Raw genomic sequence first — 20,000 nt, 5'->3', positions numbered from 1 at the left:
TGTCTGTGAACCAACGACACATTGATGGTTGGTGTTTTGACAGGCTGTCTGTGAACCAACGACACATTGATGGTTGGTGTATTGACAGGCTGTCTATGAACCAACGACACATTGATTGTTGGCGTTTTGACAGGCTGTTTGTGAACCAACGACACATTGATGGTTGGTGTTTTGACAAGCTGTCTGTAAACCACACATTGATGGTTGGTGTTTTGACAGGCTGTCTAGGAACCAACAACACATTGATGGTTGGTGTTTTGACAGGCTGTCTGTGAACCACACATTGATGGTTGGTGTTTTGTCAGGCTGTCTGTGAACCAACGACACATTGCACAGCCAGTATACCGTGGTGTCATTAATAGATGTGGAAATCCAAGGCACACAGGGACAGCATTGAGAAACAGAAGGATGTGGGTTGAGTCCTAGTTAGGCAAGGCTATGTATCAAGACAATGGAGATCCCATAAGCCTTGGTAATAGGGCCAACATCAGCTAGCAGTATTACACACACCACTTGATCCCACACTCCTACAGTAGGTCCGGAGTGCCAAATAGAACCCTATTTCCTACATAGTGCATAACTTTCTGGTCAAAAACACTGCACTATATAGGGAATACGGTGCCAACTGGGATGCAGCCCAACCACTGCCCTCTCTCAATAGTATGGCGTTAACAGTCATGTTGAGCTTTCTGTAATCTACAGACTCAACTTGTCCAGACAGGTTTCCCACACGGTTTAGAGATTAGCACCGTGCTAATCAAAGGACACTATCAATAGAAGCGTTTAATAAACTAAAGATCCCAGTGGTCCTCTGTAGCTCAATTGGTAGAGCATGGCGCTTGTAACGCCAGGGTAGTGGGTTCGATCCCCGGGACCACCCATACATAAAATGTATGCACACATGACTGTAAATCGCTTTGGATTAAAAGCGTCTGCTTAATGGCATATTATATTATATTATAAGAGAACACTGCTAATTAGAAAATAACATAATTAACTTTAGATCAAGGCAGAACACATCGACTGGACTGGACTCTTGCCCACTGTGTTTCTCCAAAGGGAGAAAAGTACAACTTGAGCAGCCTAGAGGAAAGCTGTATATTACTGGAACAGAAAATCTAAGGAAAACAGCCTAGCATAAAGGTAGTCTGAGTAGTTCTATAGAGAGAGAGGTAATATGAATACAAGGGTGCTGAATGAAGTCTATAGTGGGACTCAGTGGAAGCTGTTTTGAAGAAGTAGTCGTCAAATTGGGACCATAGGCTGTAAGAGAGAGAAGTTATCCAGGATACTGCGGTGTAGGAGGGAGGTCTGGGGGAGAGAAGTTATCCAGGATACTGCGGTGTAGGAGGGAGGTCTGGGGGGAGAGAAGTTATCCAGGATACTGCGGTGTAGGAGGGAGGTCTGGGGGAAGAGAAGTTATCCAGGATACTGCGGTGTAGGAGGGAGGTCTGGGGGGAGAGAAGTTATCCAGGATACTGCGGTGTAGGAGGGAGGTCTGGGGGGGAGAAGTTATCCAGGATACTGCGGTGTAGGAGGGAGGTCTGGGGGAAGAGAAGTTATCCAGGATACTGCGGTGTAGGAGGGAGGTCTGGGGGAGAGAAGTTATCCAGGATACTGCGGTGTAGGAGGGAGGTCTGGGGGAGAGAAGTTATCCAGGATACTGCGGTGTAGGAGGGAGGTCTGGGGGAAGAGAAGTTATCCAGGATACTGCGGTGTAGGAGGGAGGTCTGGGGGAGAGAAGTTATCCAGGATACTGCGGTGTAGGAGGGAGGTCTGGGGGAGAGAAGTTATCCAGGATACTGCGGTGTAGGAGGGAGGTCTGGGGGAGAGAAGTTATCCAGGATACTGCGGTGTAGGAGGGAGGTCTGGGGGAGAGAAGTTATCCAGGATACTGCGGTGTAGGAGGGAGGTCTGGGGGAGAGAAGTTATCCAGGACACTGCGGTGTAGGAGGGAGGTCTGGGGGAGAGAAGTTATCCAGGATACTGCGGTGTAGGAGGGAGGTCTGAGGGAGAGAAGTTATCCAGGACACTGCGGTGTAGGAGGGAGGTCTGGGGGAGAGAAGTTATCCAGGATACTGCGGTGTAGGAGGGAGGTCTGGGGGAGAGAAGTTATCCAGGATACTGCGGTGTAGGAGGGAGGTCTGGGGGAAGAGAAGTTATCCAGGATACTGCGGTGTAGGAGGGAGGTCTGGGGGAGAGAAGTTATCCAGGATACTGCGGTGTAGGAGGGAGGTCTGGGGGAGAGAAGTTATCCAGGATACTGCGGTGTAGGAGGGAGGTCTGGGGAGAGAAGTTATCCAGGATACTGCGGTGTAGGAGGGAGGTCTGGGGGAGAGAAGTTATCCAGGATACTGCGGTGTAGGAGGGAGGTCTGGGGGAAGAGAAGTTATCCAGGATACTGCGGTGTAGGAGGGAGGTCTGGGGGGAGAGAAGTTATCCAGGATACTGCGGTGTAGGAGGGAGGTCTGGGGGAGAGAAGTTATCCAGGATACTGCGGTCTAGGAGGGAGGTCTGGGGGAGAGACTAGTACTTGTATGTGAGTTAATTATCGGTGTGTGATAAATCCACTGTGTGTGTGTGAGAGAGAGAGAGTGTGTGGTGCCTCACCATGGAATAGAGCAGGCAGCTCCTCTGGTAAGGGGATAGGGGAGAACTTATACTTGCTCCTCTCCACCATGCTCACCTCCTCCCTAAAACACACACACACACACACTTACAGCAGGCCTACAGACTTGGACTGTGTACCAAATAGCATCCTGTTCCCTTTCTGGTCAAAAACACTGCACTATATAGGGAATACGGTGCCAACTGGGATGCAGCCCAACCACTTCCCTCTCTCAATAGCATGGTGTTAACAGTCATGTTGAGCTTTCTGTAATCTACAGCATCCTATTCCCTGTGTAGTGCCCCACAGGGCTCGGGTCAAAAGTAGTGCACTGTGTAGGGAATAGGCAGGGTGCCATTTGGGATGCAACCTTAAGGAGACTGGAGATAAGAGCTGTTGCAGCTTCATGTTACGTCAACAACACCAGCATCCACTCCAGATGAACATGCAGAGATAAGGCCTAGTCATTTCTAAGGGTTGGGTTTATACAGTCTGCCCTCAACATGGTCCCTCACCACACACACACACACACAAAGATACAGACATACTGACACACATTCCAACAGGCGGTCAACACCCTGCTTCAAACCATGGGTAGGGCACACACACACACCCTCTTACCCTGCCAGGCGTCTCCTCCATGTATGGTAGGGGTCAAAGAGACTCTCCAACAGCATCAGGCCATGCTGAATCACTGTCTGGAGGGATGACTGATCCTCAGGCTGCTTCTTCAGCTGAAACACACACAGACACACACGCTTATATTTACTTGACCTTGAGAGGACTTTAAGACACAAAGACATCTCAGAGCAGATAATAACAAACAGCTACACACTTTTACTAAATAAACATTCCTGTTTATGACACTCTTCACTTCTACTAAATAAACATTCCTGTTTATGACACTCTTCACTTCTACTAAATAAACATTCCTGTTTATGACACTCTTCACTTCTACTAAATAAACATTCCTGTTTATGACACTCTTCACTTCTACTAAATAAACATTCCTGTTTATGACACTATTCACTTCTACTAAATAAACATTCCTGTTTATGACACTCTTCACTTCTACTAAATAAACATTCCTGTTTATGACACTCTTCACTTCTACTAAATAAACATTCCTGTTTATGACACTCTTCACTTCTACTAAATAAACATTCCTGTTTATGACACTCTTCACTTCTACTAAATAAACATTCCTGTTTATGACACTATTCACTTCTACTAAATAAACATTCCTGTTTATGACACTCTTCACTTCTACTAAATAAACATTCCTGTTTATGACACTCTTCACTTCTACTAAATAAACATTCCTGTTTATGACACTATTCACTTCTACTAAATAAACATTCCTGTTTATGACACTCTTCACTTCTACTAAATAAACATTCCTGTTTATGACACTCTTCACTTCTACTAAATAAACATTCCTGTTTATGACACACTTCACAAACAATACTGACAATAGACACATTCCACCTTCACACAGCTCAGCCACACACCCACTTCTCTATTCTCATGAAACCAGTTCTGTTTCTTCTAGGTGGAAAAATGTCATGTGGATTTATAGGATAGTATTCTCCTCATCTCCACTGCATTCTCTGGTTTAATAGACAGCATATTATCATTCTGGTTCAATAGACAGTATATTATCATTCTGGTTCAATAGACAGCATATTATAATTCTGGCTCAATAGACAGCATATTATCATTCTGGTACAATAGACAGCATATTATCATTCTGGCTCAATAGACAGCATATTATCATTCTGGTTCAATAGACAGCATATTATCATTCTGGCTCAATAGACAGCATATTATAATTCTGGCTCAATAGACAGCATATTATCATTATGGTACAATAGACAGCATATTATCATTCTGGCTCAATAGACAGCATATTATCATTCTGGTTCAATAGACAGCATATGTGGTCCTCTGTAGCTCAGCTGGTAGAGCACGGCGCTTGTAACGCCAAGGTAGTGGGTTCGATCCCCGGGACCATCCATACACAAAAATGTATGCACGCATGACTGTAAGTCGCTTTGGATAAAAGCGTCTGCTAAATGGCATATTATTATTATTATTATATTATATTATCATTCTGGTTCAATAGACAGCATATTATCATTCTGGTTCAATAGACAGCATATTATCATTCTGGCTCAATAGACAGCATACTATCATTCTGGCTCAATAGACAGTATATTATCTATGCATGAGTGATATAGTATAGGTTGCAGATCATTCATTATTGAAAATGTCTAATGTGTAGCTTAAGTGTGTGTGTGTGTGTGAGAGAGAGAGAGAGATTCATCTAGGGTGGTGTCTTACCTGAGTCAAGCAGAAGTTTAACAGTTTAATGGTCTTGAAGACATAGCCTGGGGTCTTCTCTTGGTCAATGTTTTCCATATTCCTGAAGAACAGAGACTCACGTCATTAAATAATCACTAATCTTTCTCTGATCTCACTGATATCTAGCATCAGCTTCTAGCTTCTATTCTCTTGTTATCTAGCATCAGCTTCTATTCTCTTGTTATCTAGCATCAGCTTCTAGCTTCTTTATCTTGTTATCTAGCATCAGGTAGAAAGGATGGGCAGAGTTATTCAACAAAGGGGTGAACTGACGGTCATAGAACATGTCTGGCTTGTACCACAGCTATAGGATTACGGTGTAACCAGGTTCTTCACTACAGACAACATTAAGGAACAACAGATACTTTAGTTTCCTCCCTGATTATCATTATGATTATAAATCAGAGCCAGGTGTTTCACCACAACCAGGAAGAACTCTTTAGTTTCCTCCCTGATTATCATTTTTACCAGATGTTTTACCACAACCAGGAAGAACTCTTTAGTTTCCTCCCTGATTATCATTTTTACCAGATGTTTTACCACAACCAGGAAGAACTCTTTAGTTTCCTCCCTGATTATAATTTTTACCAGGTGTTTCACCACAACCAGGAAGAACTCTTTAGTTTCCTCCCTGATTATCATTATAATCAGAGCCAGGTGTTTCACCATAACCAGGAAGAATTCTGCTCAGCCCTTGTTAGAACCTGGTCATTTCACATAGTCAGGGAAAAACTCCTGACCCTAATGATGATGACTGAGGCCCCGGGGCTTTACTATAAGGCCAACCTGCAGACGATGATGAAGAACTTGATGAGCAGCAGGGGGTGTGGGGTGCTGTTGGTACTGTCGCCCCCAGAGAGGTGCAGGGCGCTGTTGTTACTGTCACCCTCAGAGAGGTGCAGGGTGCTGTTGTTACTGTCACCCCCAGTGTGGTGCAGGGTGCTGTTGTTACTGTCACCCCCAGAGAGGTGCAGGGTGCCGTTGTTACTGTCGCCCCCAGAGAGGTGCAGGGTGCTGTTGGTACTGTCGCCCCCAGAGAGGTGCAGGGTGCTGTTGGTACTGTCGCCCCCAGAGAGGTGCAGGGTGCTGTTGTTACTGTCGCCCCCAGAGAGGTGCAGGGTGCTGTTGGTACTGTCGCCCCCAGAGAGGTGCAGGGTGCTGTTGGTACTGTCACCCCCAGAGAGGTGCAGGGTGCTGTTGTTACTGTCGCCCCCAGAGAGGTGCAGGGCACTGTGCCATAGCTGGTCACTGAAGAGCACCAGTACGTCCCTGGGTACGAGGGGAACCTCCGCAATATAGTCCTCCAGCCTGGGAAAGCAGGAGGAGGGAGAGGAGGAGGAGAGGAGAGAAAGGAGAGGAAAGGGGGAGGAGAGAGAGAAGAGGGAGAGGGAGAGAAGGGGGGGAGGAGGAGGAGGGAGAGAAGTGGGAGGGAGAGAGGAGGGAGAGGGGGAGGAGGGGGAGAAAAGGGGAGGAGGGAGAGAAGAGGGAGGAGGGAGAGGGGGAGGAGGGAGAGAAGAGGGGGAGGAGGGAGAGAAGAGGGAGAGGGGAGGGGGGGAGAGAAGAGGGAGAGGGAGGGGAGAGAAGAGGGAGAGGGGGAGAGAAGAGGGAGAGGAGAGAGGGGGAGAGAAGAGGGAGAGGGGAGGGGGGAGAGAAGAGGGAGAGGGGGGAGAGAAGAGGGAGAGGGGGGAGAGAAGAGGGAGAGGGGGGAGAGAAGAGGGAGAGGGGGGAGAGAAGAGGGAGAGGGGGGAGAGAAGAGGGAGAGAGGAGAGAAGAGGGAGAGAGGAGGAGGGAGAGAAGAGGGAGAGGGAGGGAGAGAAGAGGGAGGGGGGGATGGTGGTGTTTTACTACTTATGCATGTCAAAATTGCACCTCTGGATTAGTAATAAGGTCAGAGTTCATCCAACTCAGTCTGACACAAACCACCTGTAGCCTGCAGTACCTACAGTATCTCTCCCTCAGCAGGGATTTGGTAACATCTTGATGAATTAAAGAAACATCCTGCCTGCACACTAATAATGCTTTTATAATGTGATGTGCAGACAACAATGTGACTTTCAATGTTACTTTCAAAATGTTTCCCCAAATGACACCCTGTGAAGGAGAGCCCTTTACTATGGACTAAATTACTCTTTTTTTATTGACATTTTGAAACTGTAGATTACTCTGAAGTAATGTTATTTATTTTCTATTTCAATTCATCCATATAATCTATAGCCTGCATCTCCAAACATTTCCTGTTGTAATGCATTGTTCACTATATTGCCCAATTGGTGGGCGTGGCTAATTGGCACAGGTGCCTGCAATGTGTGATCAGGGCCTGTGTTTTCTGGAAGGTGTTTCCTGACTATGTGGAAGAGCCATTTGTTTAAGCCACCAGCCATGTGCTTTACTTTCTAAGTTTTCAGTTTTAAAAATAAATGAAGTACTTTTATAACTATTGAATTGCTCAGTTCCTCTTGTAAGCCTTTTAGATGACAAGGTACCAGACAAGGTACCCTATGTGTGACCAGAGCCCTGAAGTTTCCCCTGGTTACAGATCTAGGATCTGGTCAAAAGTAGTGCACTAGATAGGGAATAGATTGCAATTTTGGACGTTTGAAATACATTTGAGCCAAATCAGTCAACTCACCTGCGAGGCTCCAGTGACTGCACATCAACAAGCTTCTCAAAGGAAGCCACAAACGCCTCCAGCCACTGCTGCAGGCAGCCCACATCTTTCTGCAGGAGGAGAGGACGGGAAGAGAGAGATGGAGGATGAGTCTCCAGTCACACTGTCACAAGTCTGATCTGGCTTGATCGTTGATGTGATTGTGCATGTTGATGCTTCTGTGTACAACACCAAGGGACATTCCTGGCAACATTTTGGTGCATGGCAATAAACATTTTCTGATTCTGAAGTCACAATATGGAACAAGTACAGTGCACGTGGACCAGTACACGTTAACGTTCCGTTAAAAGGGATTGTACCCTGTGGTTGTTTTTTGAGATTGTTGTTTTCTGACCACAGTGCTAACAGGTTGTACTTATGCAGTGTGTAGCGCTCAAACTCAAAACAGCAACCTGAGGGGGCTGACGTCTCTTGTTGTTGCAACAGGAAGTTGCAGCAACCTTCCGAAAGTGATGGCACATTCAGGAGCATATGAGCTAATGCATTCAAGCCTTTTTGTGTGAAAATAACTATCACAAAAGTAACAAGCTACAATATAGATTTCTTTATAGGCCAAATAAAATCACCCGTTAAGTCATGTACTTGATTTATGCTCAAACAATGTGACTGTTTTTCATCATCAATCGACTTATCGATCCTCAACTCTATTAAATACTGTGCTTTAAATGGAAAGGGACAGGGTGACAGGCCTTGAACTCTATCGCACAGGGACATTTTTACATATCAGAGTTCTACTGTAGGTTCTGGTGCACAGGGGCATTTTTACATATCAGAGTTCTATTGTTGGTTCTGTAACACATATACATTTTTACATAGTTCTACTGTAGGTTCTGCAACAGGGACATTTTTACATAGTTCTACTGTAGGTTCTGTCAATATCGCAGCTCTTATCTGACTCATCATATCCTGCTACCCTCCTCCTATCAAGTCACACTACGTTTCCCATCTCTCACAAAGCCTCTTCTAGCCTGGTCCCAGATCTGTTTGTGCTCTTTCCTACTCCACTGCTGTCATTGTCAAGCCAAGGAGTTGGCAAGAGAGCAGAAATAGACTGGAACCCAGGCTACTATTGATGTCACTAAACAACTAGAGCGCCACAGAGAGACCGTGTACTATCTACTATTGATGTCACTAAACAACTAGAGCGCAACAGAGACACTTTACACCTAGTTTGATAGTTTGTGGTCCTCTGTAGCTCAATTGGTAGAGCATGGAGCTTGTAACGCCAGGGTAGTGGGTTCGATCCCCGGGACCACCCATACGTAAAAAATGTATGCAACACATGACTAAGTCGCTTTGGATAAAAGCGTCTGCTAAATGGCATATTATTATTATTATTATTATTATTATTATTATTATAGCTACAGTACACTACCGTCCCAGAGACACTTTACACCTAGTTTGATAGCTACAGTACAGTCAAACAGATGCTACATCAGCTCAGCGTTCTACAGGGAGAGAAGAACCTCATGGTGTTGAGGTAAAGAGGAGACCTTCCCCTGACTTCACACAGAGCCTGACGGTTTAAGAGACGCAAAGACTTCTTTCCGAGAAAACAAGGAGTGTTATTTTCCACAGATCAGGCGGTGTGTGGAGTGAGGGAGTACAGGTCCCACGCGGGACAGCCTGACTCAATACACCCAAATAACATCAGGTGACACAGCACATGATCTGACAATTAGTCAGGCACTTCCCATGAGATTCCTACTGCTACTAGTTTACTAATGAACAGTGCCTGGTTGGTGCATGCAGCCTGAAAGACGCCCACGGGCCCCTGTAGAGGAAGTTAGCTACGTTGTCAACAGCATGCAGCAGCAACAGTATGGCTCCAAGGCACACTCCAAAACACACTTCAGAAACCCTCCTGTTTAAAAGACCACTGCTACTGACTAATGGGTAACTTCAGCAAAACGTCTTTCAACTCAGCAGTGGCAGCGTAACAGATGTTAAATCCTATATACAGTAAGGTGCAGTGCATCAATGTGAGTGACTGAACATTAGGCTTATTTCTTCAGGTTTTCTGTAATCTATCTAGAATGAAATGATAATATTAGCCTACCAGTTGGCTGTCATTTGTGGGCCAGTCCATGTCTCATTGCATGTGTCTGGTAGGGCAGGGAGAAGGGGTTCAGAAGAACCCAGTCTCAGTGAGCTGTCCTGGGTCCTGGGTTATTAGGGAGTCCAGAGTCAGAACAGTCTCAGTGAGCCCTCCTGGGATCCTGGGTTATCAGGGTCCCGAGTCAGAACAGCAGGTCCAGACCAGGCCCACAGGATCCTTCAGCCCCTCTTAGAGTAGTGAGTAGCACATATCTCCTAACCAGCCAGCACTAGTGCCTGTGTGTCTCTAGCTCTTCTCTCCTAACCAGCACTAGTGCCTGTCTGTCTGTCTCTCGCTCCGTCTCGCTCTCCTTCTGTCAAGCAACCAGGAAATGCCAAGTCACTATAACCGAAACACATTTCCTCCACACGCCGCTCAAACTCAGCATCCTCTCCATAAAACAGTGTATTGTATTAATTTCAACAGCCACCTCATACCCTGACTGTCTGTCTGTTTCAGTGACATGAAGATAGAATTACCTTGAAATAGTCACATCATTGTCAGTTATCCACAGTAGAGGTCTGCACATGACTGATTTCTTCATCCTGCTCCGCCCGCAGATTTTCATAACGCATCACGCCCGCTGGGTTTCTGTCGGACTCCCACCCGCTACCGCAAGAACTGGTCCCAAACCCAACCGCAGTCCCGTAAAGTTATTTCAGGTGTATGTGACATAGCTCACTTGCCAGCTATTTTTCACCCTATAGGCAATATCAAATGCGCAAAAATTACTTAAGAAATAGGTATAATTACAAGAGATTCTCACGTGGTCCATTATATTAGGCTTTCTGTATTTAATACTGGGCTATATCAGCCAATATGCTAGATGTAGTTTGAAGTGAGCAGAGTTGGAGAGACTTGCCCTTTTTCTTAAGCTATTTCTATAGCCTACCCAGGGCCGGCCCTCCCATTAGGCAAGATTAGGCAGACGCCTATGGCGCCACTTGAATTTGGGACGGCATTTTTGACAATTGGCTGCCGCCTTCCGGCTCCCCTGATTGGCTGCTACACTGCCGAAGGCACCCCAGCCACCAGCTCATAGCGTTGCTGCAGTTCCCGACGACTTGTGTGTTTATAATGGGATTATCCAATTGTGAAACATTAATAAAAATGAATCTGCCAATTAAATGATTGTTTTGTTTTTTATGTTTGTGTATGACGAAGACGATTAGTGATTACGGCAGTAGCCTAACCTGTTAATGTTAGCTAGCTACTAGTGGATATCATTTTAGCTAAAAGTAAGCTATTAATTTGAAACAATTTGCTACCATGTCTAAAAAAAACTATCAGGAAGCGAATATTTAAAAAATAAAACGAATGAGAAAAGAGGCACAGTCTCCAAACCAAAGAGATTCGCTGCTGAAATGTATCAGCGTGCAGCAATGTCCATCAGCCGGTGTGGAGAATGGCAAGCCTCTGAGGACAGGCTATTCATTCGCCGAGAACAACGAGCCCCCGTTCGCTGATTCTAGCAGCGAAGAGGGCAAACCGGAGGAGTCCGAGCCATGCACTTCCACTGATGATGACAGCTCTCTGGCTGGACAAGAACAGGTGGTTGCACCAGGCCTAGCCACACCTCCAAACAACGCCGGCGAAGACCCTACTATCTTGGACCCGGACTCAGATTCGTCGCTCCCCGTCCCCGATGACAGTGGTGGTGCTGCTGCTAAATCCAACTCCCAGACCAAAAAACATAAAGGATCCCGGTGAGTGGCCAAAATATATGAATGGATCTTTAAGGGATATGTTAGTGCAGGCTGGGCCACATCAGGATAAAGAGGGGAATTTCCCAAGAGATGAGGGGCAACTAAAGTTTTCAGTGGCCCACTACAATAGGAGGATGGCGAACGGGGAGAGAGGGGAGAGACCCATGGCTTGTCTATTCCAAGCAAAACACTGCTCCAGCGAAACGAGGCCCACCATGCATTTATGAAAGCACTTGTTTCTAAAGCTCAAAATGATCTCACTCTTTTTTACAGTTCTACAGGAATATTAAAATATATGTTAAATATGTTATATAATAGTGTTATTTTGTTGTAATTGTAACAATTATGGGATCGTTCCATGTGGGATAACAGGTAAGAAACTCGGTTTCCTACTTTTTTATTTTTTTATTTAACCTTTATTTAACTAGACAAGTCAGTTAAGAACAAATTCTTATTTACAATGACGGCCATCTATCTGATACTGTCTGGTCCTCTGTCTCTCTATGTGTAGGCTATCTATCTGATACTGTCCAAACGAGTATGACATTCTTGCCGCCCGTAGAATTAAATGCAAGGGAAGCCAGCGACCATTTGGACTCCCTTGACAAAAAAAAAATACAAATTAGCCAATCAGCGTTGAGCTAAACTGAGCGAGATCAACTTTGAATGGTCCTGGCGAAGAAAAAAAAAAAAGTATCAAGGGAAGCCATCTTGGATTTGGCTCCTATCAAATCGCTTTGAGAACATACCTCATTAAAACAGAAACAACTTGAATTGTTGCATCTCGTTGTTGTTGTCCTCCGGTGGCTGGCTAGCTAGCCATCTAAAATTATCCCATTCCTAAATTAGCCATGGATGGAGATAGGGATTTGGACTTGTGGTTTTACTTCATTCTCCGTACTGGCCAATGATTATAACAGTGATTCTGATCCAACCATTAATCAAAACAAATGTTATTTGCCACATGCGCCGATTACAACAGGTGTAGACCTTACAGTGAAATGCTTACTTACAAGCCCTTAACCAACAATGCAGTTTTAAGAAAAAAAAGTGTTAAGTAAAAAATAGATAAGTAAAAAAATAATAATAATAATAATTAAAGAGCTGCAGTAAAATAAAATAACAGTAGGGAGGCACCGGTTAGTCGAGATAATTGAGGTAATATGTACATGTGGGTAGAGTTAAAGTGACTATGCATAGATAATAAACAGAGTAGCAGCAGCGTAAAAGAGGGGGTGGGGTGGGGGAGACAATGCAAATAGTCCGGGTAGCCATGATTAGCTGTTCAGGAGTCTTATGGCTTGGGGGTAGAAGCTGTTAAGAAGCCTTTTGGACCTAGACTTGGCGCTCCGGTACCTCTTGCCATGCGGTAGCAGAGAGAAAAGTCTATGACTGGGGTGTCTGGAGTCTTTGACAATTTTTAGGGCCTTCCTCTGACACCGCCTGGTATAGAGGTCCTGGATGGCAGGAAGCTTGGCCCCAGTGATGTACTGGGCCGTACGCACTACCCTCTGTAGTGCCTTGCGGTCGGAGGCCGAGCAGTTGCCACACCAGGCAGTGATGCAACCAGTCAGGATGCTCTTGATGGTGCAGCTGTATAACTTTTTTAGGATCTGAGACCCATGCCAAATCAAATGTCTCCTGAGGGGAAATAGGCTTTGTCGTGCCCTCTTCACGACTGTCTTGGTGTGTTTGGACCATGATAGTTTCGTTAGTGATGTGGACACCAAGGACCTTGAGGCTCTCAACCTGTTTCACTACAGCCCCGTCGATGAGAATGGGGGCGTGCTCAGTCCAAAAATGTTTCCTGTAGTCCACAATCATCTCCTTTGTCTTGATCACGTTGAGGGAGAGGTTGTTAATTCATACATTGTTGTGCACCTAGCCTGAGAGGATGGAAGTTCAATATGTAGCTAAATGTAGAAGGCTAATGTTAACTAGCTAACGTTACCCATGAATGAAAGTTAGGCTAGCGAGCAAGCATTTTAGCCAGGTAGCCTAGGACAACAAAAAAGAAAAGCGTGTACTGTGTCGTCAACATGAAAGAGAGGAGGATGGCATTGGCGTTTCTCTACAAGTAGGGTGAGTCAACATGTTTTTCTACTTGCACGAACGCGTGCGCACGCACTCACACACGCAAACAGAAATCAGAAACATAAACTATATCGTTTTTGGTATCTTTTAGTTGTCACTGTTTTAGACTAAGCAGAGGTGATTTGATGATGTTGAAATAGAAATGGTGCTGGAATAGTGGAGGCAGCTCCTGTTTCCTTTGCGACTTGCGGTATGTGTTTAGTGGTCCGAAAATGTCGGAAACATTAACTTGCTTAACCATGCTGTAGGTCATGTAACTGTCTGTTACATGCAATATGCGTCGTGGACTTCACCGGACAGAGGTTGCTCTCCGGTTTTGTGATAAAACAAAGGTGTGGTTGAATTTATTCTGCCACTGTCTGCCCTATATATCACGGTCACAAGGCATATGAATTAACAGCAAACAACGCAATTATCAAAACACATACAGTGTAGGTAGTATTATGGCTTCCCAAGTGATTTTACCCACGTACCAATACTGTTAAGTTAACTGCCACGTGATTCTCCGCCCATGTAGGCAGCCTACTCTATTTCAATGAGACCACACCTACTAGGCGCACTTGAACTCGCACGCCCAACTAGGAGAGGACAGGTAGGCCTACTGAAGTTGAAGCAGTGAATTCTGAGTGTTTGAATAAATGTGAAAAATATTTGCGTTTCATACAATAGATAGGCTAACGCATACAAAGCAGAAAGAGGACCGTTTCCAAATAATCTGCGGGACAACAAAAATATTTTCATCCCCAAAGTCGTCTGTCTGTCTGACCGTCCGCAGCATGAAAAATGTCGACCGCGCCGCTATAATCTCTGTCGGGACCCGCAGGTCCCGCGGCATACAGCCCTCAATCCATAGTCCAAAATAAACCTGACATCACTTGGGATGGACAGCCATTTACTCTAAACCTGGATTCAGAATAGAGAGTCTACTGTGATCTACTGGGGTTATATTCAAACTGTCCTGTATCTAGTGAGGTTATTTTCAATCTGTTCTGTATCTAGTGGGTTTATTTTCAATCTGTTCTGTATCTAGTGGGGTTATATTCAAACTGTCCTGTATCTACTGGGGTTATATTCAAACTGTCCCGTATCTACTGGGGTTATATTCAAACTGTTCTGTATCTAGTGGGGTTATATTCAAACTGTTCTGTATCTACTGGGGTTATATTCAAACTGTTCTGTATCTAGTGGGGTTATATTCAATCTGTTCTGTATCTAGTGGGGTTATATTCAAACTGTTCTGTATCTAGTGGGGTTATATTCAAACTGTCCTGTATCTAGTGGGTTGTCCTGTATCTACTGGGGTTATATTCAAACTGTCCTGTATCTACTGGGGTTATATTCAATCTGTTCTGTATCTAGTGGGGTTATATTCAAACTGTCCTGTATCTACTGGGGTTATATTCAAACTGTTCTGTATCTACTGGGGTTATATTCAAACTGTCCTGTATCTACTGGGGTTATATTCAAACTGTCCTGTATCTACTGGGGTTATATTCAAACTGTCCCGTATCTAGTGGGGTTATATTCAAACTGTTCTGTATCTAGTGGGGTTATATTCAAACTGTCCTGTATCTAGTGGGGTTATATTCAAACTGTTCTGTATCTACTGGGGTTATATTCAAACTGTCCTGTATCTACTGGGGTTATATTCAAACTGTCCTGTATCTACTGGGGTTATATTCAAACTGTTCTGTATCTACTGGGGTTATATTCAAACTGTCCTGTATCTAGTACTCTCCCGAGTGGCGCAGTGGTCTAAGGCACTGCATCGCAGTGCTAGCTGTGCCACTAGAGATCCTGGTTCGAATCCAGGCTCTGTCGTAGCCGGCCGCAACCGGGAGACCAATGGGGCGGCGCACAATTGGCCCAGCGTCGTCTAGGGTAGGGGAGGGAATGGCCGGCAGGGAGGTAGCTCAGTTGTTAGAGCATGGCGTTTGCAACGCCAGGGTTGTGGGTTCGATTCCCACGGGGGGCCAGTATAAAAAATAAATAAAAAATGTATGCACTAAACTGTAAGTCGCTCTGGATAAGAGCGTCTGCTAAATGACGTAAATGTAGTCAGACTAATGGCACTAGAGACTGGCTGACTCATATTATGATGCAATTACAGAGTGATTACAGAGGGAGCAGCTCCTTTATAACTTAACACAGTCTTTCTGTATTCATACATTATCTCTACACACCCACTGCTGAATGGGATTTCATCATGCTGGTTTTACAAGTCTCTCAATCTCTAGAATAAATGACTACTCCCATTGTCTGTGTCTCCATTTCCAGGATGAAAGTCTTCACCTTGCTATGACAAAAGTCTAGATAAACCAATGGCTTTTTCTGTGTTCTCTGGGTTTAACTGACACAAAGGAAATTATGAAAGTGTTGTTGCTCTATTCACGGCAAAGCTTTTCTGAAACCAAAACCAAGTATTATAGGGTCTGGATTGGGCCACAACAGTAGGAAGCAAGCCTGGGATTTACAACACAGATTAGTGTGTTACAGTGTGAGAAACACGGCCTAATCAACTTAGCTATGATATGACAAAAGACAAGGCTTTATACACAACGGAATTCCTGTAAAAAGCTTTGGAGTCATTCCATGGCTAGTCATGGAATTAGGGAGTTTTCACACATAGTTTTCAGCTATAGGCCTAGTTCGAATCAGAGTTCGATTATTTGTTACATTGTATTTCCCCCCATCTGGTCTGGTTGGTTTCACATTGCCAAATGTCAAACAAACTAAAATTCCTAAAACAAAACCATGACAGTAATTTGTTTATTGGACAGAAATGTTCACGTTAAATCCATCTACGATTATCATATTGCTTCACTTGTGTGTCCCAATCTTCATAATACTTTCGCTTTGGTCTTCTAACAACATGTGGTAGGAAACAGCGCAATAGCCGCTCCAACTGCGACGTGAATAGGCTATATTTAGTTTAGGGCCTTTCTCATGAGATACTGTAACTGGGGTTTGTATTCATTTATTTCACCTTTATTTTATCAGGGAGTCATACTGAGACCAAAGTCTCTTTTACAGGTGAGCCCTGAGTTGAATAATGACAAAGATAAACACATCAAGTAAGATAACATCTGCACCGTCATCATTCAACTCAATTCAACGATAACACAAAGTATTTGAACAAAGTGTCTTTGATGAGCTGTTGTGGAAACCAAAATATCGGATCTGGTGATAACAGCCTTCTTCTGAACATACTGTACATTTGGGTAGCACAAGGTTTCTGCTTAACCAGGGCACACAGATTAGGTGATAATAACCACACATTCATATTTGAACATTCTGTAGATTTGAGGAGGCACATCATGTCTGGCTATGCTCCTATCACCCAGATCCTCAGATGGACAGGGTCACCCAGATTGATAGGGTCACCCAGATCCTCAGATGGACAGGGTCACCCAGATCCACAGATGGACAGGGTCACCCAGATCCACAGATGGACAGGGTCACCCAGATCCACAGATGGACAGGGTCACCCAGATCCACAGATGGACAGGGTCACCCAGATCCTCAGATGGACAGGGTCACCCAGATCCTCAGATGGACAGGGTCACCCAGATCCTCAGAAGGACAGGGTCCTGTACTGTACACCAGGGACATCCTATCAACAAACACTAACAAACTGAAACAGCACTGTGATTCAGACTACAGTCAAACCATCTTGCATGGGTGAATACTGACCACATGAATCGTGGTAATATCATACACATATTGTGAAAGGTCCATGTTCCATCCATATAAAGCCTAATATTCCCCTGCCCCGTGCTCCTCCTCTTACAAATAGTTCCGTTATTTCAAGCTGAAGTACAAAAAGGAGAACTTCCTTACGTTTCAAAAAGTTACAAACCACAAATCCATGGTGATCTAAATTATATTTACAGATACGGGAAATGAGTAGAAGAAGTACAAGAAAAGGCAGTGTGGTGTCCCAAATGGCACCCTATTCCCTATGTAGTGCACTACTTTTCACCAGAGCCCTGATCAAAAGCAGTGCACTATAAAAGGGAATAGGCTGCCATTTGGGATGCAACCAATGCCACACAGTAGCAGTTAATGTCATTTGAGCCAAAAACCTGGTAAAATGTCCCCCTACTAACCCTTCCCTTTTCACCGCCAAAGTCCCCTGAACCAATGCCTGGACTTGGTTTGACCCAGACCTCTGATAAACACAGCTTTATTATTAATGCAGACGACAACAACTTACCCATAATGCAACAGTAGGCCAATTTCACATCCTCACAACAGAATGTCACAACTACTACTATAAAGCCTGTTCCCACACTATCAACAGTATATCCGTTGTATACCATGACTGTTGACATTAACATCAAAAGGTTAATTTCCACTGATCTCCCTGATCCCTGTACTACTATCTGGCTGCCAAGGTGTAGGTTGAAGTTGCCCCTCGGCGCTGATCTTCAGTCGGTTTTTCATTTTCCCCCCACTAACTGTTAAGGTTAGGATTGGGGGGAGGGGAAGCTGATCCTAGATCTGTACCTAAGGGGGAAACTTCACCCGGTAACGGCTGCCAAGGAGGGAGGAGGTGGGAGGAGTTGGTAGGATGTGGGACAGACCGTGCAGCTGTGCTGCCCTGGACTGCTTGACATTCTGGGGGGCGCTCCAGCCTCCTGACATGCACCAGTGGAGGGGGAACAAAGAGAACTTTGGGTTTCTTGATTCAGCTGCTTGTTGGTAAACAGACTCTGGCCAGGGAGGCTGCAGTGCAGGAGGGATCCCAATCAGAGTCTGTGTCCCAAACTACTCCCGTGTAGTTCTGGGCTGATTCCTCACCGTTCTCATGATCATTGCAACTCCACAAGGTGAGATCTTGCATGGAGCCCCAGGCCGAGGGAGATTGACAGTTCTTTTGTTTCTTCCATTTGCGAATAATCGCACCAACTGTTGTCACCTTCTCACCAAGCTGCTTGGCGATGGTCTTGTAGCCCATTCCAGCCTTGTGTAGGTCTACAATCTTGTCCCTGACATCCTTGGAGAGCTCTTTGGTCTTGGCCATGGTGGAGAGTTTGGAATCTGATTGATTGATTGCTTCTGTGGACAGGTGTCTTTTATACAGGTAACAAACTGAGATTAGGAGCACTCCCTTTAAGAGTGTGCTCCTAATCTCAGCTCGTTACCTGTATAAAAGACACCTGGGAGCCTTTTATTTCCCTCATTAAAATGCAAATCAATTTATAACATTTTCGACATGCGTTTTTCTGGATTTTTTTGTTGTTATTCTGTCTCTCACTGTTCAAATAAACATACCATTAAAATTATAGACTGATAATTTATTTGTCAGTGGGCAAACGTACAAAATCAGCAGGGGATCAAATACTTTTTTCCCCTCACTGTAGAGATAGGGTACCATTTGGGACACAGACGTTTTCAAATACTTTCTTTCTTTGTTTCAGATGTCTTCATGCTCCATTTCGTGCATACAGTGACACCATACTGAGAGCGTGACATGTGACTGTCAGACACAGGTACGTAGGCAGACATCCAGTTTAAAGATTATACTGTTGATGTTAACTTGACTTACAGGTACTGAACAAAAGACCCAGAACAAGGCATTCTCATTGAGACTATAGGAGGGGCAGGTGACTGTTAAGTCACCTGTTAAGTTGTTGTAGAGTGACACCTCACCTGTCCTTTCAGGCTACCTCACCTCAGTCCATTCATTGAGTTGAAACAGTCACAGCAGGTGATTATTACCACACGGTGTAATGTTGTGAAATCATCGGTGAGTGAACACCGTTCTGTTGCTCCATGGTGAAATGAAGGCCATATTGTCAGTGTCAGTCCTCATTTACCTCAAGGATTTAAGTGCAACAGACTCTGGATGACATATACTGAAATGGCCAATAGGGCTCTGGTCAAAAGTAGTGCACTTTATGGGAATAGGGTGCCATTTGGGACTCTGTTCATTTGCAAGCCATTCTACACATGCAAAATCTCAATCTTACTACAGGGTTCTTCAATTCCGGTCCTGGAGGGCCGAAACACTTCTGTTTTTTTATTTCTACCTGGTAGTTAATTGCACTCACCTGGTGTCCCAGGTCTGATTTAGCCCGATTAGAAGGAGAGGATGAAAAACAGAGGTGTTTCGGCCCTCCAGGACCGGAATTGAAGAACCCTGTCTTACTACCTTGCAAAACTACCTGATGCCCAGCCTGTGTGTGTGTGGGTGTGTGTGTTGTAAAACCCTGCTGAACAGAGTAAATACAGTCATCTCTGTCAGTCTGAAAGGTTAATGAGGAAAGGAAGTGGCTCGATGACATCACAGTTGTCCTCCAAAATGCAGAGAGAAAGATTGTCCCAAATGGCACCCTATTCCCTACATAGCGCACTACTTTTGACCAGAGCTCTATGGGCCCTGGTCAAAAGTAGTGCACTATATAGGGAATAGAGTGCCATTTGAGACGCAACCAGAGAGACAGATCAGGAGGAAGT

General features: G+C 44.8%; 1 protein-coding gene across 4 annotated transcripts in view; it reads right to left on the bottom strand.

Annotated features, from left to right (window-relative positions):
* Positions 1 to 20,000, bottom strand: part of LOC121556912 (neurobeachin-like protein 2) — a 110,773-nt gene that overhangs the window by 84,741 nt on the left and 6,032 nt on the right. For 3 of the 4 annotated variants that reach the window (XM_045208571.1, XM_045208572.1, XM_045208574.1), the window contains exons 2-7: positions 7,602 to 7,690; positions 5,759 to 6,280; positions 4,952 to 5,033; positions 3,230 to 3,342; positions 2,611 to 2,693; positions 1 to 3 (exon numbers count right to left, since the gene is read on the bottom strand). The exon at positions 1 to 3 is cut by the window's left edge and continues 83 nt beyond it. In XM_045208571.1, the coding sequence (XP_045064506.1) occupies positions 1 to 3; positions 2,611 to 2,693; positions 3,230 to 3,342; positions 4,952 to 5,033; positions 5,759 to 6,280; positions 7,602 to 7,690 (892 nt within the window). Of the gene's footprint in view, positions 4 to 2,610; positions 2,694 to 3,229; positions 3,343 to 4,951; positions 5,034 to 5,758; positions 6,281 to 7,601; positions 7,691 to 9,699; positions 10,159 to 20,000 lie in introns of those variants that run through there. The other variant, XM_045208573.1, reaches the window with a different exon arrangement.

Source organism: Coregonus clupeaformis, chromosome 28 (assembly GCF_020615455.1).
Source record: "Coregonus clupeaformis isolate EN_2021a chromosome 28, ASM2061545v1, whole genome shotgun sequence".
Classification (NCBI taxonomy): Eukaryota; Metazoa; Chordata; class Actinopteri; order Salmoniformes; family Salmonidae; genus Coregonus; species Coregonus clupeaformis.
Note: the sequence above shows the minus strand (reverse complement) of the source record. Positions and strands in the feature narration are given on the sequence as shown.